The 18,336-nt window shown below is 43.2% G+C and overlaps 1 protein-coding gene across 1 annotated transcript in view; it reads right to left on the reverse strand.

The window, feature by feature from the left end:
* Positions 1-18,336, reverse strand: part of LOC115088718 (ZP domain-containing protein-like) — a 74,044-nt gene that overhangs the window by 22,025 nt on the left and 33,683 nt on the right. Inside the window, exon 6 of the mRNA XM_029596960.1 lies at positions 13,626-13,720. Within this exon, the coding sequence (XP_029452820.1) occupies positions 13,626-13,720 (95 nt within the window). The remainder of the gene's footprint in view (positions 1-13,625; positions 13,721-18,336) is intronic.

Genomic DNA, 18,336 nt, shown 5'->3' on the forward strand with positions numbered 1-18,336 from the left:
TTCCAAAATTTTACTGCAAGGTTTTCAGATGCTTTTTAAACAGCTTGTGGCATTTGATTAATCAAAGTTTATCTGGGAGAGTATTCCACAAAGTGGGTCCTGCCACCAAAATCACCCTTTCCCTAGCTTCATTCAGATGTACCAGTTTAGGTGAGGGAATCTCTAGCATTGCCTGACTGCTGGAGTAAAACATACACCCTAGATGATAAATTGTAAGCACAGAAGCAATATATAAAGACTAGCCGTTAAGCCCGTAACAACGGGCTACATTTAAAAAAAAAATTTTCGGTCCATTTCCTTCCCACTCCCTCCCCCTCATTCTCCCTCCCCTCTTCCCCCCTTCCTCCCTCTTCCTCCCTCTCCCCTTCCTCCCCTCCCCCTCACTCTCTCCTCCCCCCTCCCCCTCACTCTCTCCTCCCCCCTCCCCTTCCCCTCACTCTCTCCTCCCCCCCTTCCCCTCACTCTCTCCTCCCTCTCCTCAGTCACTCCCCCTCTCTCAATCCCCTCCCCTTTCAGATCATCCACAACCGGCAGACGGAAGATCTCCAGGGGGGGTCCCTCCCACGCACGCGGCGCCGCTACTGCTCCTCCCAGTCCTGCTTCTCGCCGCCGCCGCTCCTGCGGCCCCAGCGCCATTTTTTTCGTCACTGCGTCGCTACTGCTCCTCCCGCTACTGCTTCTCGCCGCCGCCGCTCCTGCGGCCCCAGCACCATTTTTTTTTTCATGCACACTCTGCTCTGACCGACGTGCTCGCCCGCGCATGCGCGGTAGAGCTGCTCTCTACTGCGCATTTGCGGGCCGTCGGTCAGAGCCCATTTATAAGGTAGATGCCTCATTATTCAGGGCTTTCTGCATTATTGTGATTAGGCTTCCGATTTTAGGTTTTACCCAATAAACCCAGATAAAACACCCCATTGCAAAAAAACCCCAAAAAACATTTTTATTATATAAACACCGGAAAAACACAACTTCCCCTAGTACTCTTTCACCTCTCTTTAGCCTACCCTGGATTCTCTGCTTGGTTTTTGCATCTTTTCTATGTTGACTCCTCAGTTGCACAAATGTGTGTACTTTGATTCAACCAGAAAAGTTACCCAACAATAATTAGGGGTGTGCATTTGTTTCCAAGGTATTGGTAATCTGCAATGTATAGGGCCATATTCGTTGTATTCATGGGGAAGCGAAATGTATCGCGATTCCCCACAAATACAACAAATCTTCACCGAATTATTCAGCCGTCTAAAGGAGCGAATTTAAACAAACCCCCCACCCTCCTGACCCCCCCAAGACTTACCAAAACTCCCTGGTGGTCCAGTGGGGGTCAGGGAGTAATCTCCTGCACTCACACTGTCGGCTGCCAGTATTCAAAATGGTGCAGATAGCCTTTGACCTTATTTAAAATTCAGTGGTTTGAAGTCATTATGTTAACAGATCTTGGAAGGCTTGTTTAAAAAGCCAAGTTTTAATCCCCTTTTTAAATAGTTTGATGTCTGCTTCTAATCATAATTCCTGTTGAATAGAGTTCCATAGTTGGGGTCCAGCAATAGAGATAGTTCTTTCTCTTACATTATTTAGATGCGCAATTTTGGGGGAAGGAATTAGTAACATCCCTGTCCCGGTTGATCTAGTAATTCTTGAAGGGATGTGGAAGTGAAGTGATGAGGTTAGCCATTCAATTTTTTCATTGTAAAGGGTTCTGTAAATTAGGGACAAGATTTTATGCTGGGTCCTGTATTTGACCAATAGCCAATGAAGTTCTTTTAATATTGGGGTGATATGTTCGGATCTTCTTGTACCTGTCAAGAGTCTAGCTGCAGAGTTCTGCAGAAGTTGCAATGGTCTTGTAATATCTGTGGGTAGACCTAAAAATAGTAGAGATGTGAATCGTGTCCTCGATCATCTTAACGATCGATTTCGGCTGGGAGGGGGAGGGAATCGTATTGTTGCCGTTTGGGGGGGTAAAATATCGTGAAAAATCGTGAAAAATCGAAAAATCGTAAAATCGCAAAACCGGCACATTAAAACCCCCTAAAACCCACCCCCGACCCTTTAAATTAAATCCCCCACCCTCCCGAACCCCCCCCCCAATGAGTTAAATAACCTGTGGGTCCGGAACGGCAGCGGTCCGGAACGGGCTCCTGCTCCTGCATCTTGTTGTGTTCAGCCGGCGCCATTTTCCAAAATGGCGCCGAAAAATGGCGGCGGCCATAGGCGAACACGATTGGACGGCAGGAGGTCCTTCCGGACCCCCGCTGGACTTTTGGCAAGTCTTGTAGGGGTCAGGAGGCCCCCCACAAGCTGGCCAAAAGTTCCTGGAGGTCCAGCGGGGGTCAGGGAGCGATTTCCCGCCGCGAATCGTTTTCGTACGGCAAATGGCGCCGGCCATACGCGTATGGCCGGCGCCATTTTCCGTACGGAAAATGGCGCCGGCAGGAGATCGACTGCAGGAGGTCGTTCAGCGAGGCGCCGGAACCCTCGCTGAACGACCTCCTGCAGTCGATCTCCTGCCGGTGCCATTTTCCGTATGGAAAATGGCGCCGGCCATACGCGTATGGCCGGCGCCATTTGCCGTACGAAAACGATTCGCGGCGGGAAATCGCTCCCTGACCCCCGCTGGACCTCCAGGAACTTTTGGCCAGCTTGTGGGGGGCCTCCTGACCCCTACAAGACTTGCCAAAAGTCCAGCGGGGGTCCGGAAGGACCTCCTGCCGTCCAATCGTGTTCGCCTATGGCCGCCGCCATTTTTCAGCGCCATTTTGGAAAATGGCGCCGGCTGAACACAACAAGATGCAGGAGCAGGAGCCCGTTCCGGACCGCTGCCGTTCCGGACCCGCAGGTTATTTAACTCATTGGGGGGGGGTTCGGGAGGGTGGGAGATTTAATTTAAAGGGTCGGGGGTGGGTTTTAGGGGGTTTTAGTGTGCCGGCTCACGATTCTAACGATTTCTAACGATAAATCGTTAGAATCTCTATTGTATTGTGTTCCATAACGGTTTAAGACGATATTAAAATTATCGGACGATAATTTTAATCGTCCTAAAACGATTCACATCCCTAAAAAATAGTGAATTGCAGTAGTCTAATCTTGATAAGACAAGTGCTTGTAAAACAGTTCTAAAATCTATTGGGAATAGGAGGGGTTTTAATCTTTTGAGGATATTTAATTTAAAGTAACCATCGCTTATGATTTTTTTAACGTAGGATTTCATAGAGAATTTGCAATCTGTGAGGATCCCTAGATCTCGTACTTCTAGGGAGATGGGGTAATTTTTTGCCACGTCTTTAATTTCAAACTCTTTTGTTTTGCTTAATTTAGGTGAGATGTATAGGATTTCAGTTTTATTAGTATTTAGGGAAAGATTCATTTGGGTTAATACCTTTTCAATGGCGGATTGGTATATATCCCAGAGCTTAAGAATTTGGTCAATAGATTTTTGGATCAGTATTAAAATCTGAACGTCATCAGCATAGATAAAATGTGTTAGACCGAGGCCTGATAAAATTCTGCATAATGGGAGCACACAGATATTAAAAAGGGTTGAGGATAGAGAGGATCCCTGGGGTACTCCATAGTTGAAATCGATAGGATGTGATTCGTTATCAAGACATTTTACTTTGAAGGTTCTATTTTTTAGGTAAGAGTTAAACCATTTGAGCGCGGAGACTTTAATGCCTATTTCGTTTAGTCTATCAAGGAGGATTTTATGATTAACTGTATCAAAGGCTGCTGAAATGTCTAGCAAAATCAGGAAGTAATTTTGGCTGCTATCGGTTCCTCTTAGGATATCATCTTGTAGTGAAGTTAAAAGGGTCTCTGTACTAACATATTTTCTAAATCCATGTTGTGCTGGATACTAGGGATGTGCAGCAGGGACGGATACATTTGATTTGGTATTCGTCGGGACCCAAATCCGTTACATCCATTTTCGGGGGACCCTGATTAGTCCATTAGTTACGAATGGTATTCTTTTCCCATTAAAGTTAAAAAAAAAAAATACCCTATCCCAACCCTTGAAATTTAATTAACTACAACCCCCCACCCTCCTGACCCCCCTCCCCCCCCCCCCCCCCCCCAAGACTTGCCAAAACTCCCTGGTGGTTTGGCGGGGGTCCTGGAGCATTCTCCTGCACTCGGGCTGTCGGCTGCTGGTATTCAAAATGGCGTCGATAGCCTTTTCCCTTACTATGTCACAAGGGCTACCGGTGCCATTGGTCGGCCCCTGTCACATGGTAGGAGCAATGGACAGCCGGCACTATCTTGTGTTCCTACCATGTGACAGGGGCCAACCAATGGCACCAGTAGCTCCTGTGACATAGTAAGGGCAAAGGCTATCGGCACCATTTTGAATACCGGCAGCCGATGGCCCGAGTGCAGGAGATCGCTCCAGGACCCTCGTTGGACCACCAGGGACCTTTGGCAAGTCTTGGGGGTGTCAGGAGGGTGGGGGTTTTATTCATTAGTGATACGTTGCATTTGTGGGGGTTCGCCATATGTTTCAGAATTGCATGAATGCAACGAATAGGGACCTATACGTTGCAGATTGCGCATTCGTTCAAAACAAATGCACATCCCTAATAGGGTGCTAAGTTTTTCAAGATAATCTGTTAGTTGATTGTTAATTACTTTCTCAAGATTTTTTTATATACAAGGTAAATTAGAAATGGGTCTTAGGTTTGAAACCTAAGGAAACAGAGAGTAGGATTAAATGGACAATTTTCTCAGTGGAAGAGAGTGGACAGTGGAGTGCCTCAGGGATCTGTATTGGGACCCTTACTTTTCAATATATTTATAAATGATCTGGAAAGAAATACGACGAGTGAGATAATCAAATTTGCAGAAGACACAAAATTGTTCAGAGTAGTTAAATCACAAGCAGATTGTGATAAATTGCAAGAAGACCTTGTGAGACTGGAAAATTGGGCATCCAAATGGCAGATGAAATTTAATGTGGATAAGTGCAAGGTGATGCATATAGGGAAAAATAACCCATGCTATAATTACACAATGTTGGGTTCCATATTAGGTGCTACAACCCAAGAAAGAGATCTAGGCATCATAGTGGATAACACATTGAAATCGTTGGTTCAGTGTGCTGCGGCAGTCAAAAAAGCAAACAGAATGTTGGGAATTATTAGAAAGAGAATGGTGAATCAAACAGAAAATGTCATAATGCCTCTGTATCGCTCCATGGTGAGACAGCACCTTGAATACTGTGTACAATTCTGGTCGCCGCATCTCAAAAAAGATATAATTGCGATGGAGAAGGTACAGAGAAGGGCTACCAAAATGATAAGGGGAATGGAACAGCTCCCCTATGAGGAAAGACAAAAGAGGTTAGGACTTTTCAGCTTGGAGAAGAGACGGCTGAGGGGGGATATGATAGAGATGTTTAAAATCATGAGAGGTCTAGAACGGGTAGATGTGAATCGGTTATTTACTCTTTCGGATAGTAGAAAGACTAGGGGGCACTCCATGAAGTTAGCATGTGGCACATTTAAAAGTAATCGGAGAAAGTTCTTTTTTACTCAACGCACAATTAAACTCTGGAGTTTGTTGCCAGAGGATGTGGTTAGTGCAGTTAGTATAGCTGTGTTTAAAAAAGGATTGGATAAGTTCTTGGAGGAGAAGTCCATTATCTGCTATTAAGTTCACTTAGAGAATAGCCACTGCCATTAGCAATGGTAACATGGGATAGACTTAGTTTTTGTGTACTTGCCAGGTTCTTATGGCCTGGATTGGCCACTGTTGGAAACAGGATGCTGTGCTTGATGGACCCTTGGTCTGACCCAGTATGGCATGTTCTTATGTTCTTATATGATTTGGCTTGTGGTTTTTTTGTGATTGGTTTTACTTTTGCGGATTTCAAAACGTGTGGGACATTAGCTTCAGTTATGGAAAGGTTAATTATATCGGCAATAGGTTTGGAGACTATATTGGTGATTGTTTTTAATAGTTTTGTTGAAATATGGTCAACTGGGTGGACAGCTGGGTTCATTTTTTTTAATTATACCTTCAATTTCAAGGGATTAAACTGTGTCAAAGGAGGTTACATGATCTTTAGGGTTACTTGGTAGTACAATTTGGTTAGAATTCTGGGGAGCTATGTTTTTTATTATGTTTAAAGTTTTTTCCTTAAAATATTGAGCAATTGTATTGCAATTAAAAGAATTGTTTGATGTGGGAGTTTCAATGGGATTGGTCAGGTCTTTTACACATGAAAACAGAACTCTAGGGTTATATTGAAATTCATTTATTTTGTTAGAATAAAATTCTTTTTTTGCTTTATTGGTGGATTCGTTGTATTTATGTAATAGAGATTTGTAGTTAGTTAATGTTTCAGTGGAAGGAGAAGCTCTCCAATATATCTCAGCTTTTCTCAGTGTTGTTTTAAATATTCTTGTACCATGGGGTGTGGTGTTTCTTGTTAATAGAAATATCTTTTTAAATCAGTGGGCAGCAATTATCAGCTACTTTTTTTGTTAAAGAGAACCATGAATTGATTGGGTTATCACTGTTTGATGTATCTATGTCGTTCAGGGCTTTCGAGAGGTGATCAGTTAGGGTATCTAGTTGACATGGTTTCTTGTATTCTATTCTGGTCTTGGTGGCTGGGGGTGCTACGGTTGAGTATTGGATATTAATATCACTAGTAATTAGTTTATGATCAGACCACGGGATTGGGTTGATAGTAGGACTGAGAGTAGTGTTGAGATAAGAGTTGATGAATATTAAGTCTAGTGTGTGTCCTGCTTTGTGTGTTCATTGATTCACTATTTGTTGAAAACCTAATGCTGACATTGAGTTTAAGAAGGCCTCACAGTTGTGAGGCAAAGGGTCTTTATCGACATGTAAGTTAAATTCACCGAGTATGATGGTAGGAATTTCAGATTTTAGGTTAGTAATAAATTCTAATAAACATGGGGGTGCATAGAACGTAAATTAAACAAATTTGTAGACCCTGGGAATTTAAGAGAGCTTTTTGAATTTGGGTAGTGAAATTATTTGCTGTATTTTCAGGTGGAGTTCCTTTTTTGAAAGTATCATTATACCACCCCCTCTTTTGTTGGGCCTAGGTATAGATGTGATGTCATATTTATTTTTAGGTAATTGATTTAAAAGAACATAGTCAGGTTTTTTAAACCAGGTTTCAGTGATTGCACATATATCAGGGTTGCTATCTGTGAGAAGGTCGTTAAGGATAGGAATTTTTTTGACTAGGGATTGTGCATATACCAAGAGTAGAGAAATAAGTGAGAGACTAAGTAATTTATTTTTGGGAATTAAGGGGATAGAGATTATATGTCTCTGTTGCTTGGGAAGTTTTTTCTTAAATAATATTTGTTTTTGTCTATTGAGGGAGATGATGGAAGGAATGTGCTTAGAATCCATGCTAGCATTTTGTATAGTAAATGGTTTTATTTAAGGGAAAAAAAAACTAAGGGGCATTTTGCAGGGGGTTTAAATTTTGGGAGAAAATTAAGTGGAAAAACTAAGAGGCAAAACCAAGGGGCATGCCCCTTGGTCGCGCTCCTTAGGTGCATGACGCAGACACACGGCGCCTCCGGTCTGCTGTGGTATTTTTTCTACCCCCACTAGGCCGTCGACGCTCCTACATCAGCTTCGACGTCCGTGGGGGGGGGGGGGGGGGGGGCGGAGCACCGCGGGACTTCCGGGATCGGGGCCACGAGCTGGGGAGTTTCTTTAGCGAGCTGGGTTCCGGTCTGCCGCGGTGCTTTTTCTACCCCCACTATGCCATCGATGCTCCTATGTCAACATCGACGTCCGTGAGGGGCAAGGGGCGGAGCACCACGGGACTTCTGAGATTGGGGCAGTCAAGAGGCGGAGGTAAGTAGAGAAGAATTACCAAAAAAAAAACCCAGAAAGACAACTAGTCACAGTGGACAACTGGTCTTTATCTACCATAATTTATTATGTTACTATGACCCATGCCTCTAAGGCTTCATATCTGCAACTCCTGTTCCTTAATGCTGCAATTGAATGTGAAATTATGACCAGTCAAATCATTGATTGCATTACAAACAACTAAAGTTTCAGCCCTCTTACAGACTAACTAGATTCTATACATAGTGGTACTACTGAAGCAAGCTGTCCCTAGGCTTACAGATTTGCCCCTCACATCTGATTTGCACATTCTTGCCAGTCACCAGAAGTAGTAGCTCTGTGCCTGTAGAGATGTCCAAGCTTTTTTTTTTGTTTCGTTTCTTTGGTGGGAGGTTTTTGTTTTATCTGGAGGCTTGTTTTGTTTTTTCATTTGTTTGGGGTCTTTTAGTCATGCTATTTTACAATAGTACACACTAAGGCCTAGATTCATTAAATAGCTATATTTACAACAGGAATATGGTGCATAAGCGGTCATGATAAAAATGGGGTGTGGTTAGGCAAATATCAGATTTAATGCATTGTGTAGATAAGTTGCACAATATGTGACACGTGAGTGCGTTGCAAGTCATTTTACGAACCACATATTTTTTTCTTTGTTTATATATATTGGCTTCCTGCAGCTGCCTCTTTGAGGGTGTATCAGGCATGGAAAAGATAAGAGAAGAGGTGAGTTATTGGAGATTAGTGGTTTGAGAGGGAGTTGTTTAGACATTTCTGAGTATGGTGTTTTGTCCTCTTTTGTCATTTATTTCCCTTTACCCTAATCTCTTGTGTTTATCTGTGTATGAAAGTTTTTGTAAATTTGTCAAGTATTCTGTCTGTCTTTGTGTGGTGAGGAGGAGTGGTGGTGGTGGTGAGGAGTGGTGGGGTGATGGTGAAGAGTAGAGGTGGTGATGGTGAGGAGGAACTGGAGAGGATGGAGTGAAAGAGGAGTGGGAAGAGAGGGGAAGAGGGGAAGAGGAGGGCAGGAGTAGTAGGAGAAGAAGTAGAGGTAGAGACAGGAGTAGAGATAGGGAGGAGGGAAGGGATAGGAGGAGGCAGGAGAGGGAAGGGTATAGACAGGGAGTGTGGCGAGAGGAGGACGGTAGGGTAGGGATAGACAGAACAAGCTTGGGGGGAGTTGTCAGGGTAGGTGTGGGGGAGAGAAGGGAGGGGAGAAGGGAGGGGAGTGGAAAGTAGGAGCAAGAGTGAGAGCAAGGATAGTGACACTTCTCTGGAAGTGGAAGTGTCACCACGGCAGCACCCTGGGCCTTAAAGTTCAGCATCGAGGACAATGACATAATCATCACCAGGGTGCTAGAAAACTATGCCCTGCTGTTCGGCAACCATGCAGCCAAGACACACAGGTCACCCAAGGGTCAGATCTGGTGCACCATTGCCCAGGCTATATCCTAGCACAGCAGAGTATGAAGGACTGCAGAACAAGTGGCCCACCACTACTGGGACATAAAGGCCCAACTTAAGAACAAGGTGGTGAGCCAGAATAAATATCTGAGCCAGACCAGAGGAGGAGCCCCTTTCCCCATCGTGATGACCCCCATGGAGGATCGCCTCATTCAACAACTGAGACTGGATGTATTCAAGGGGATGGACAAGGACCTGGACACCACCAGATCTGGGGCCGGTAAGTTTGCCTGACTTGTAAATGTCAAGGGTGCTACAGATGTCCATGGATTTTGGTATAAGATGCTCACATTGATTGCAGCAAAGTGTGCATCTAATGCCAAAACAGTACATGTATACTTCTTAGCATTCATACGTAGGTCTTCTTCTTTTTTCCACAGCTCTCACCCAGGAAATCACTGGTCCCAGCCATGAAGCCCCAGGAACCAGCAGTGCAGAACCACCAGTGCTACCAGGTTTGCAAATGGATGGACAAACACAGTGGAGTGAGGAAGAGGACAACGACCCACAGCAGCAAGAGCAGCAGCCACAACTCCAGATCCCGGCTTCCTTCGATTCTCCACTCAAAATGAGCCTAAATATCTCCAGCTTCATGAAGGAGACATTCCTGCCATGGAGGCAAGCTCAGCCATTCCCACCTGCCTCCAGCACACCACGTTACCAGCAGCAGACCTCGGACAACCAGTCTGATCAGTCCACCAGCCGAACATGCCAGTTTTGGTCCTGCACCACCAGCAGCAGAGGAGCAGCAGATCCATAAAACCATCAACCGTATTGAGAGGAGGCATGGCCTCCAACTGCACTATATATGGTCAGAGCTGGTGCAGTTGAGGAGGGCTCAAATAAGGACCACCAATGCTATGCAGGCACACTCAGCTGCCCTTACACAGAGTCTTACCACCATTGCAACTCCATCAACAACCTAATATCTACTGTCACCCAACTCATTCAAAGATTGACTGAGCCTCCACCTGTGCCATCTCCATCCTCTCAAAAGTCTAGTCCATGCAGAATTCCCTGGCTATCAGGACAGCACAAAACGATGCCACCTCCAACCAGTCAAAAGCCCAGGTGAGGAAAAGGGCCATGAGGCCCCCCACAAATACTAAATGTTTTCTAGGGTTAACAAGTTCACTCAAATATGACTTGTCCAAACAAGTCAGGCCGGTCCTCACTACAGAGTTCCTATGCTAGCTAGATGGAAGAAGACTTCTGAGCCTGTCCTGACTTCAGAGTTCCTGTGCTGTCTAGATGGAAGAAGACTGCTTGCCCTATCCTCACTACAGAGTTCCTGTGCTGTCTAGATAGAAGAAAACTGCTGGGCTGGACTTGACTTCTGTCTAGATGGAAGAAGACTGCTGGGCTGGTCCTGACTTCAGAATTTTTTTGCCAGCTTGCTGATGGGGATGGTCTTGTCCTACTTCTTTCTTGGTATGCCCTTGACTATGCTCTGCCAGTAGTCCTGCCTCCTTGAAGCAGTTTCCAGTCATGGTCCTGCTGCTGTCTCTTTTTATCATGTCTCATCTCCTGGTCCTGTGCTGGTGTCTCATCCTATCTCATCCTGCTGCTGCCTCCATGCTGCTGTCTCATCTCCATGGACAGTCTGGGCCTTCTCTTGCCATCATATAGATGTGCTGGTATCAGCTCTAACATTATAGCTGTACTGAAACTATCGGATAGCCACTTCCATTTTCTATGTTCTTTGCTGTAATCATGATTTTTCTAAAGGATAAGATCCTAATACTGTATATGTCATGTTGCCACTTGTAGCTATGTTATGTACAGATCTACATTAAATGTGCAGGTCATTTCAGTTGTTTAATAAAGTGGTCACATTTTTTTTGAAACTTCACTTTCTGGTTGTATCTTTTCATTATGTGGTTTTTGTCTTAAGAGTTCACTAGGTAAAAGGTTTGGGTCCCACATAAACTTGCATGCTAGAGTACCATTGGCCATGCCAACTAGGCACATTTCTCACATGCAAGACCATATGGCCTAGGTCATGAAAACTGAAAGCTCAGTGATACTCTCAAGGAAGACAGTAAGAGCTAAACAGGAAACTCCTTACTGTGGAGCTACCCAAGTGGCTCCTGTAGCCTTTTCCAGACAGCATAACTTTAGCTAAAGCTTGGGTACATGGGCATGTATGTGAGATGGCCACTATCTAACTAGTGTTCACCTCCATATGCTGTCCAGTGGAATGGATGTAGAAATGCTTGGCTAGAGGTGCTGTTGCTATGTTTTCACTCTGTTGGTGATCAATAGGTTGTACAGCTATGTGAATATCATAGTGCAGCTATAACAAACAATTGGCCTTTTCCTTGGTGAAAATATATCACCTCTCATGAATCAATGGGCCTTCTCTCTGGATCTAGCACTGAATGCTGGCATTACATAAGTCTTTAGACAGAGTTCTACTTGAAAAGTACATAGAACCCTAGTTCTTGTTTATCTACAGTATCAAAATGTGCAGCTTCAGGAGTCAGGCACAGAGAGTACTTAGTCTACATTTAAAACTTGTGTGGTATTAGGTGAAGTGACATTAATCACCCCACAAGAATTTATTTTGGCCCCCTACCTTGTATCCACACTCCTCTTAAAAGGCACTAAAAAACCTAAGCCTTTTTAGGTTAGACACATCAAAAAATATGTCATCTATTTGCAGCCTTCTCTAACACCATGTCAGCTGCTGTGTGACAACTGAGGAAGAGTCATAGAGTTGTATAGGATAGAGATTCCCCACTGGCCAAGAGCAGACAACAATGTGGCCTGCTGTTGCCTAGGACCAGGCAGACTTCAACAGATTGGTTCCTACCCCTGAACTGGCCTGGGTTGTGGATCAGTATATACCTCTTAGTTAAGGATGATCTCTGTATAAGAAAAGGTCTTTTTATTGGCCCAGGAGGGTTTTGTATGTGTGTCTGAGAGAAGGCCTCATTTTATCGCGTGCAATAATTGCCACGATACACAATAACAACTGCTGTCATATGATAAAAACTTTTTTTCCCCCTCTACCTCCAAAAAAGGTGTTATTTCCCATGTTAAATCCCACATTATTATATGTTATTTCACCAGAAAATATGGTGGGAGTCCCTAATTTGCATAATTTTCTAGCTTTTACATATTCATTATATTGCATACTAACACGTGACGTAATAAATATCGCACATTTATTGCGCCTTAAACCCTGTTTAATTTGTGTTAGGGCCCTAACGTGATTTGATGAATGATCCTGTAAGAGGGAAATTTTCAAAAGCCATGTCTGTGCAGAAAGTAAAAATTATCCATCTTATCTACTGATAAAGTCAAGAGTTTAGAGCTACAATGTACAGAACTTTACTTCAGTAAGGGCAGGCATTCCCAGGGGTCGGGTTGGGAAAGAGTTTGCACTTATGCACGTATGTCTGCATTTTCAAACATACATGTAGAAATTTACCCGAAAAAGTACCCACAAAAAAGGACATGCAAATTTGTGTGCATACTTCTGCAGGCAGTTTGAAAACTGCCCTCCAATACATTCTAGTGCACCTTAATTTCAACTAGGCCTTCCCCTGAGACCCACTACTTCCAGCCCAATTACTTAAACTCCTGTCGAGAGACTGTGTTATACACAACAGGGACACACTAGAAACTATTCACCAATGAGTTTCTTATGCTGGATCCTAGTGCTACTCTAATTGCACATTCTGTTGATCGTAAGCTGTTCAATTGCATCTCCTCATTTACATTTGTTGTAATCTGCCTTGAGACCAACTTTGGGCAAAATTTGGAATATCAGATGTCCCATCAATAAAATAAAAAATTGGCAGCAAGTACTAAAACAGAGAAACCTTAAACAAAAAAGAAAAATCAGAGCCTTCTCCCCATTCCACAATCTAGCCCCATACTCCCCCAGCCTCTTACCCCATCTGTGAATTTTAAAAGGGGGCAGAAGCAACCCCATTTTTTCAGCCCCGTTGATTCTGTATTTCAAAATGGCTCTGGCTGACCTGAGATGCGGTAAAATGCTGGGGAGCAAGAATAGGGAAAGGGCCCAGGAAGCTTTTGTCTTTTGTTTTTCTTTAGTGGCATGGGTAGGACTAATTTTCTAAAAACAAAACAAACTAAATTGTCTTTTATTTTTTTCTTTTACTTTTAAAAACAAAAAGAAATGAAATAGGAAATTGCATTAAAGTTTTATGTTTCGTTTCTTACTAAAGCACATCCCTACTGTGAACCCAGTTTAATGAAAGTGGTAACACAGTGTTTTATTTATTTATTTATTTCATTTTGTAATTCCATTTGATATGTTCATTGTGGATTACAATTGGTATACTTACCTGTCTTCTATAAAAGTATACTGAATGGCATGAGAAGGGTCATTTGTGGGTGTGGCCCAGCATTTTTCTAGTCGGATTATTAAATGGCCTGGAACCTGTGAGCAAAAGCAAATGAAAGAGATGATGGCAGCAGTTTATCCTTTATCCTCCTACGTACATCACATGTCCAGTTTTATCATTGTTAGCAATCCATTTCTAAATGCAAATATGAATAAGCTGATATCAAACATCAGAGTTTGTGCTTTGCTTAAAGAAAAGATACTTTTAAAGTATGATTAGTTTAATTATTTATATAATGTGTGGTCATGGCCGGACTTAAGCTTATGGCGTCTATAGGCAGAGGAGTTGGGGGCAGGAGGTTTTGGCCCTGCAAATGAGATAGCAGCAGGAGAAATCATAGATTTTAGGCACCTTCAGAACTGAGTGCCCTAGGCATGTGCCTATGTTGCCTGTGCTTAAATCCAGCCTTCTGTGTGATGAGATAACTCTCTCACCTCAGAACTAGCCCAGACAGTGTGTCACAAGGGGCAGAGATTGATCTATACCATGGAGTCCCAGAACAAAGAGAGTGTATGGAAGATTTAAATTTCCCAAAATCTCTGAGGAAGTCCTATGACAATAGGATCCAGAATCAGAAAACCCTGAGTGTGGGGAGGGTAAGAGCACCAATCCTCATGACAACCCAGCTGACATGAATTGGGAAAATGCTCAGTCAGAAGAGGACCTTCCTCTTTCCCCTTTAAAAATCAGGAGGACGCGGCCACCTCAGGATGAGGCTTAAATAGATCATGAGGAGGACCCCACCCATAGGCTAGAGCTTTAGAGCCTAAAGCAGGACAGGGATCGGGTCTGGAAGGAAAGACAAGATGGAACTTGAATTTCCCCATTCCAGGACAAGGTGGAAATGAAGACCCTATAGAGACAGGAGTTCACATCCACACCAAATGACTGGGTATATTGACTGGAGTCTTTAAAGACGAAAATCATCATTTCCCTGACAAACTGAGTTTTCGAAACATGGCTGTGTTGGGAGATTCTTCAAGCCAAATAGAATATTCTTCAAGCTAAGTACAAAACTAATGGAAGACTCTTCAAGTTATATACATCAATATCCAAGTTAAATAAAACACCTTTGAGTTTGGAACTGTTAATCGTTTGGTAATAGAGATGTGAATCGGAACCGGAATCAGTTCTGATTCCATTTCAGATTCACATATGGGTTTTTTCCCATCGGGCCCAATCGCGTTTTGTTTATTGGCTGCCCAGCTGATAAACAAAAAACCCACCCCGACTCTTTAAAAGTAACCCCTTAGCTTCCCCCACCCCCAAAACCTTTTTACAGGTACTCCGCGATCTCCCGCTCCGGGCCGTCCATTGAAAATTTAGTGTTAGAGCTGTAGATTTACATATTATTCCCCTTCCAATTATTAGTTTAAATTTGATCATATTATGATCACTGTTGCCAAGTGGCCCCACCAACGTTACCTCTTTCACCAAATTCTGCATTCCACCAAGAATTAAATCTAAAATAGCTCCCTCTCTCGTTGGTTCCTGAACCAATTGCTCCATAAAGCAGTCATTTATTACATCCAAGAACTTTATGTATGTAGCATAAAGCACTGTCACATTGCTTAACTTCCCTAATTTCTCTTAGCATTTAATCATCTGTTTGACCATTTTCTCCAGGTGGATGGTAGTATACTCCTATCACTATACTCTTACCCAACACACATGGGATTTCTACCCTTATAGATTCTACTGAGCATTTAGTCTCTTGTATGATATTTATCTTGTTGGACTCTATACTCTCCCGGACATAAAGTGCCACACCCCCACCAAGTTGATCCTCCCTATCATTGCGATATAATTTGTACCCTGATATACGGTAGTGCTGTCCCATCGGTTATCCTCCATTCACCAGGTCTCTGGATGCCAATTATGTCAATCTCATCATTTGCTGCTATACACTCTAACTCTCCCATCTTACTTCTTAGACATCTGGCATTGGCATACAGACATTTCAAAGTGTGTTTTTTGTTTGTATTAACAACCTGCTTTTCAGTTGATAGGGATAATTTGGAAATCTTTAGCACAGGTGATTTTTTACATATAGGCACATGGACTACATTTGCTTTTATTGTGCACTGCTGAATGACTGTTGGTTTCCCCCCTTGTTCTAGTTTAAAAGCTGTTCTATCTCCTTTTTAAAAGTTACTGCCAGCAGCTTGGTTTCACTCTGGTTAAGGTAGAGCCCATCCTTTTGGAAAAGTCTCTCCCTTCCCCAAAAGTTTCCCCAGTTCTTTACAAAACTGAATCCCTCTTCCTTGCACCATTGTGTCATCCACACAATGAAACTCCGGAGCTCTGCCTGCCTCTGGGGACCTGCACGTGGAACAGGAAGCATTACAGAGAATGCCACCCTGGAGGTTCTGGATTTCATCTTTCTACCCAAAATCCTAAATTTGGCTTCTAGAACCTCTCTCCCACTGAGAGAGTAAATAACCAATTTATATTAACTTGTTCAAGTCCTTTCATGATTTTGTAGGCTTCTATCATATTCCCCCTCCACTGTTTCTTCTTCAAACTGAACAGGTCTAACATCTTTAGCATTTCCTCCTAGAGCAGCCATTCCATGCCCCTTATCATTTTGTTCGCCTTTCTCTGCATTTTCTCCAGTGCAGCAATATCATTTTTGAGATGTGGTGACTACAATTGCACACAGTATTCAAAACTAAAAAGACATGGGATAGGAGGTGATGTCCTTTTGTGGATTGCAAATTGGTTAAAAGACAGGAAACAGAGATTAGGATTAAATGGTCAGTTTTCACAGTAGAAAAAGGTAAAACAATGGCATGCCTCAGGGATCTGTACTTGGACTGGTGTTTTTTAATATATTTATAAATGATCTGGAAAGTGGTACGATGAGTGAGGTGATCAAATTTGCAGATGACACAAAATTAGGCAGAGTATCACAAGTGGATTGTGATGAATTGCAGGGATTTTAAATGCAGATGAAATTTAACATGGACAAGTGCAAAGTGATGCATATAGATAAAAATAACCCTTGTTGTAGTTACATAATGTTAGGTTCTATCATAGGAGTTACCACCCAGGAAATAGATCTAGGTGTCATAGTGGATAATATATTACAATTGTCAGCCTCAGTGTGCTGTGGCAATCAAAAAAGCAAACAATGTTAGGAATTATTAGGAAGGGAATGGAAAATAAAACAGAGGATGTCATAATTCCTCTGTATTGCTCCATGGTGAGACCGCACTTTGAATACTATGTGCAATTCTGGTCACCACATCTCAAAAAGATATAGCTGCACTGGAGCAAATGCAGAGAAAGGCAACCAAAATGATAAGGGGTATGGAACAGCTGCCCTAGAGGAAAGGCTAAAGAAGTTAGGCCTGTTCAGTTTGGAGATGAAACAATGGAGGATGGATATGATAGAAGTCTACAAAATCATAAAAGGACTTGAACAAGTTAATGTAAATCGGTTATTTACTCTCTCAGATAACAGAAGGACCAGGGGGCATTCCATGAAGATAGCAAGTAGCTCATTTAAAACAAATCAAATAAAATTATTTTTCACTCAGCACATAGTTAAGCTCTGGAATTCATTGCCAAAGGATGTGGTTACAGCAGTTAGTGCAACTGGGTTTAAAAAAGGTTTGGATAAGTTCCTAGAGGATAAATGATAGTAACTAACTAATAAGCAATAGTAGCCTATGATTTAACTATTGTTTGGGGACTTGCCAGGTATTTGAGACTTGGATTGGCTACTGTTGGAAACAGGATATTGGGCTTGATGGACTCTTGGTCTGATCCAGTATGGCATTTCTCATGTTCTTATGTTCAGGATTTATCAGGCTCCATTATTATTGTTAGGGGCTTGACAAGATGAAGTAGGCTGAGTCATGCCCCAAGTTATTGTTGGGGACATGGCAGAAGGCTATAGGATTTTTCATGCCCCAGTGTTGTTGTTGGGGACATGACAGAAGTAGTCTGAGTCAGGCCCCAGTGTTGTTGTTGGATGTATAGCAGGAGGCAGCAGGATTTATCAGGCCTTAGTATTGTTGGGACATGTCATGAGGAAACAGGCTGATTCAGGGCCCATTGTTATTGTTGGGGACATGTCAGGAGGCAGCAGGATATGATAGACTCCAATGTTATTGGAGCATGACCGGATGAAGCAGGAAGAGTGAAGCCTCAGTGATGGTAAAAAAAGGCAGGCAGATGGTGTGGTGAAGGTTAGCAGGTATTTAAGCCCTTTGTGCTGCAGTATAGTTGGTGCAGCCTCAAGAGACCTATTGCAGCAGCTGGCGAAAGCACCCTGTAATGCAACAGTTTGGAGCTTTAGCTTTACCAGCTGCCTCCCCCACAGGTTGATCCCTTGAGTTCTGGTGGCCAGGAGATCTTAGGCAAGTCCCTAGGGTGGTGAAGAACTAAAGTTCAGAAGCACATCAGGGTCAGCACATGCAGTGCAGTCAGTCATAGGCCGAGATCAAGGCAGGCAGCTAGCAGGAATAGTCAGGTCCAGTCAAGAGGTCAGATCCAGGCAGCAGGCAGTCATGGTCAAATCCAAGCAATAGTGGTCAGGTCCAAGCAAGAAGTCAAGATCCGGAGAGTAGGGCCAATGGTGGACAAAGACACGTGGAAACACTGGAAAAGACAAATAGAAGAAGGCAAGGCTGGACTAGGCAAG

This window comes from Rhinatrema bivittatum, chromosome 3 (assembly GCF_901001135.1).
Source record: "Rhinatrema bivittatum chromosome 3, aRhiBiv1.1, whole genome shotgun sequence".
Classification (NCBI taxonomy): Eukaryota; Metazoa; Chordata; class Amphibia; order Gymnophiona; family Rhinatrematidae; genus Rhinatrema; species Rhinatrema bivittatum.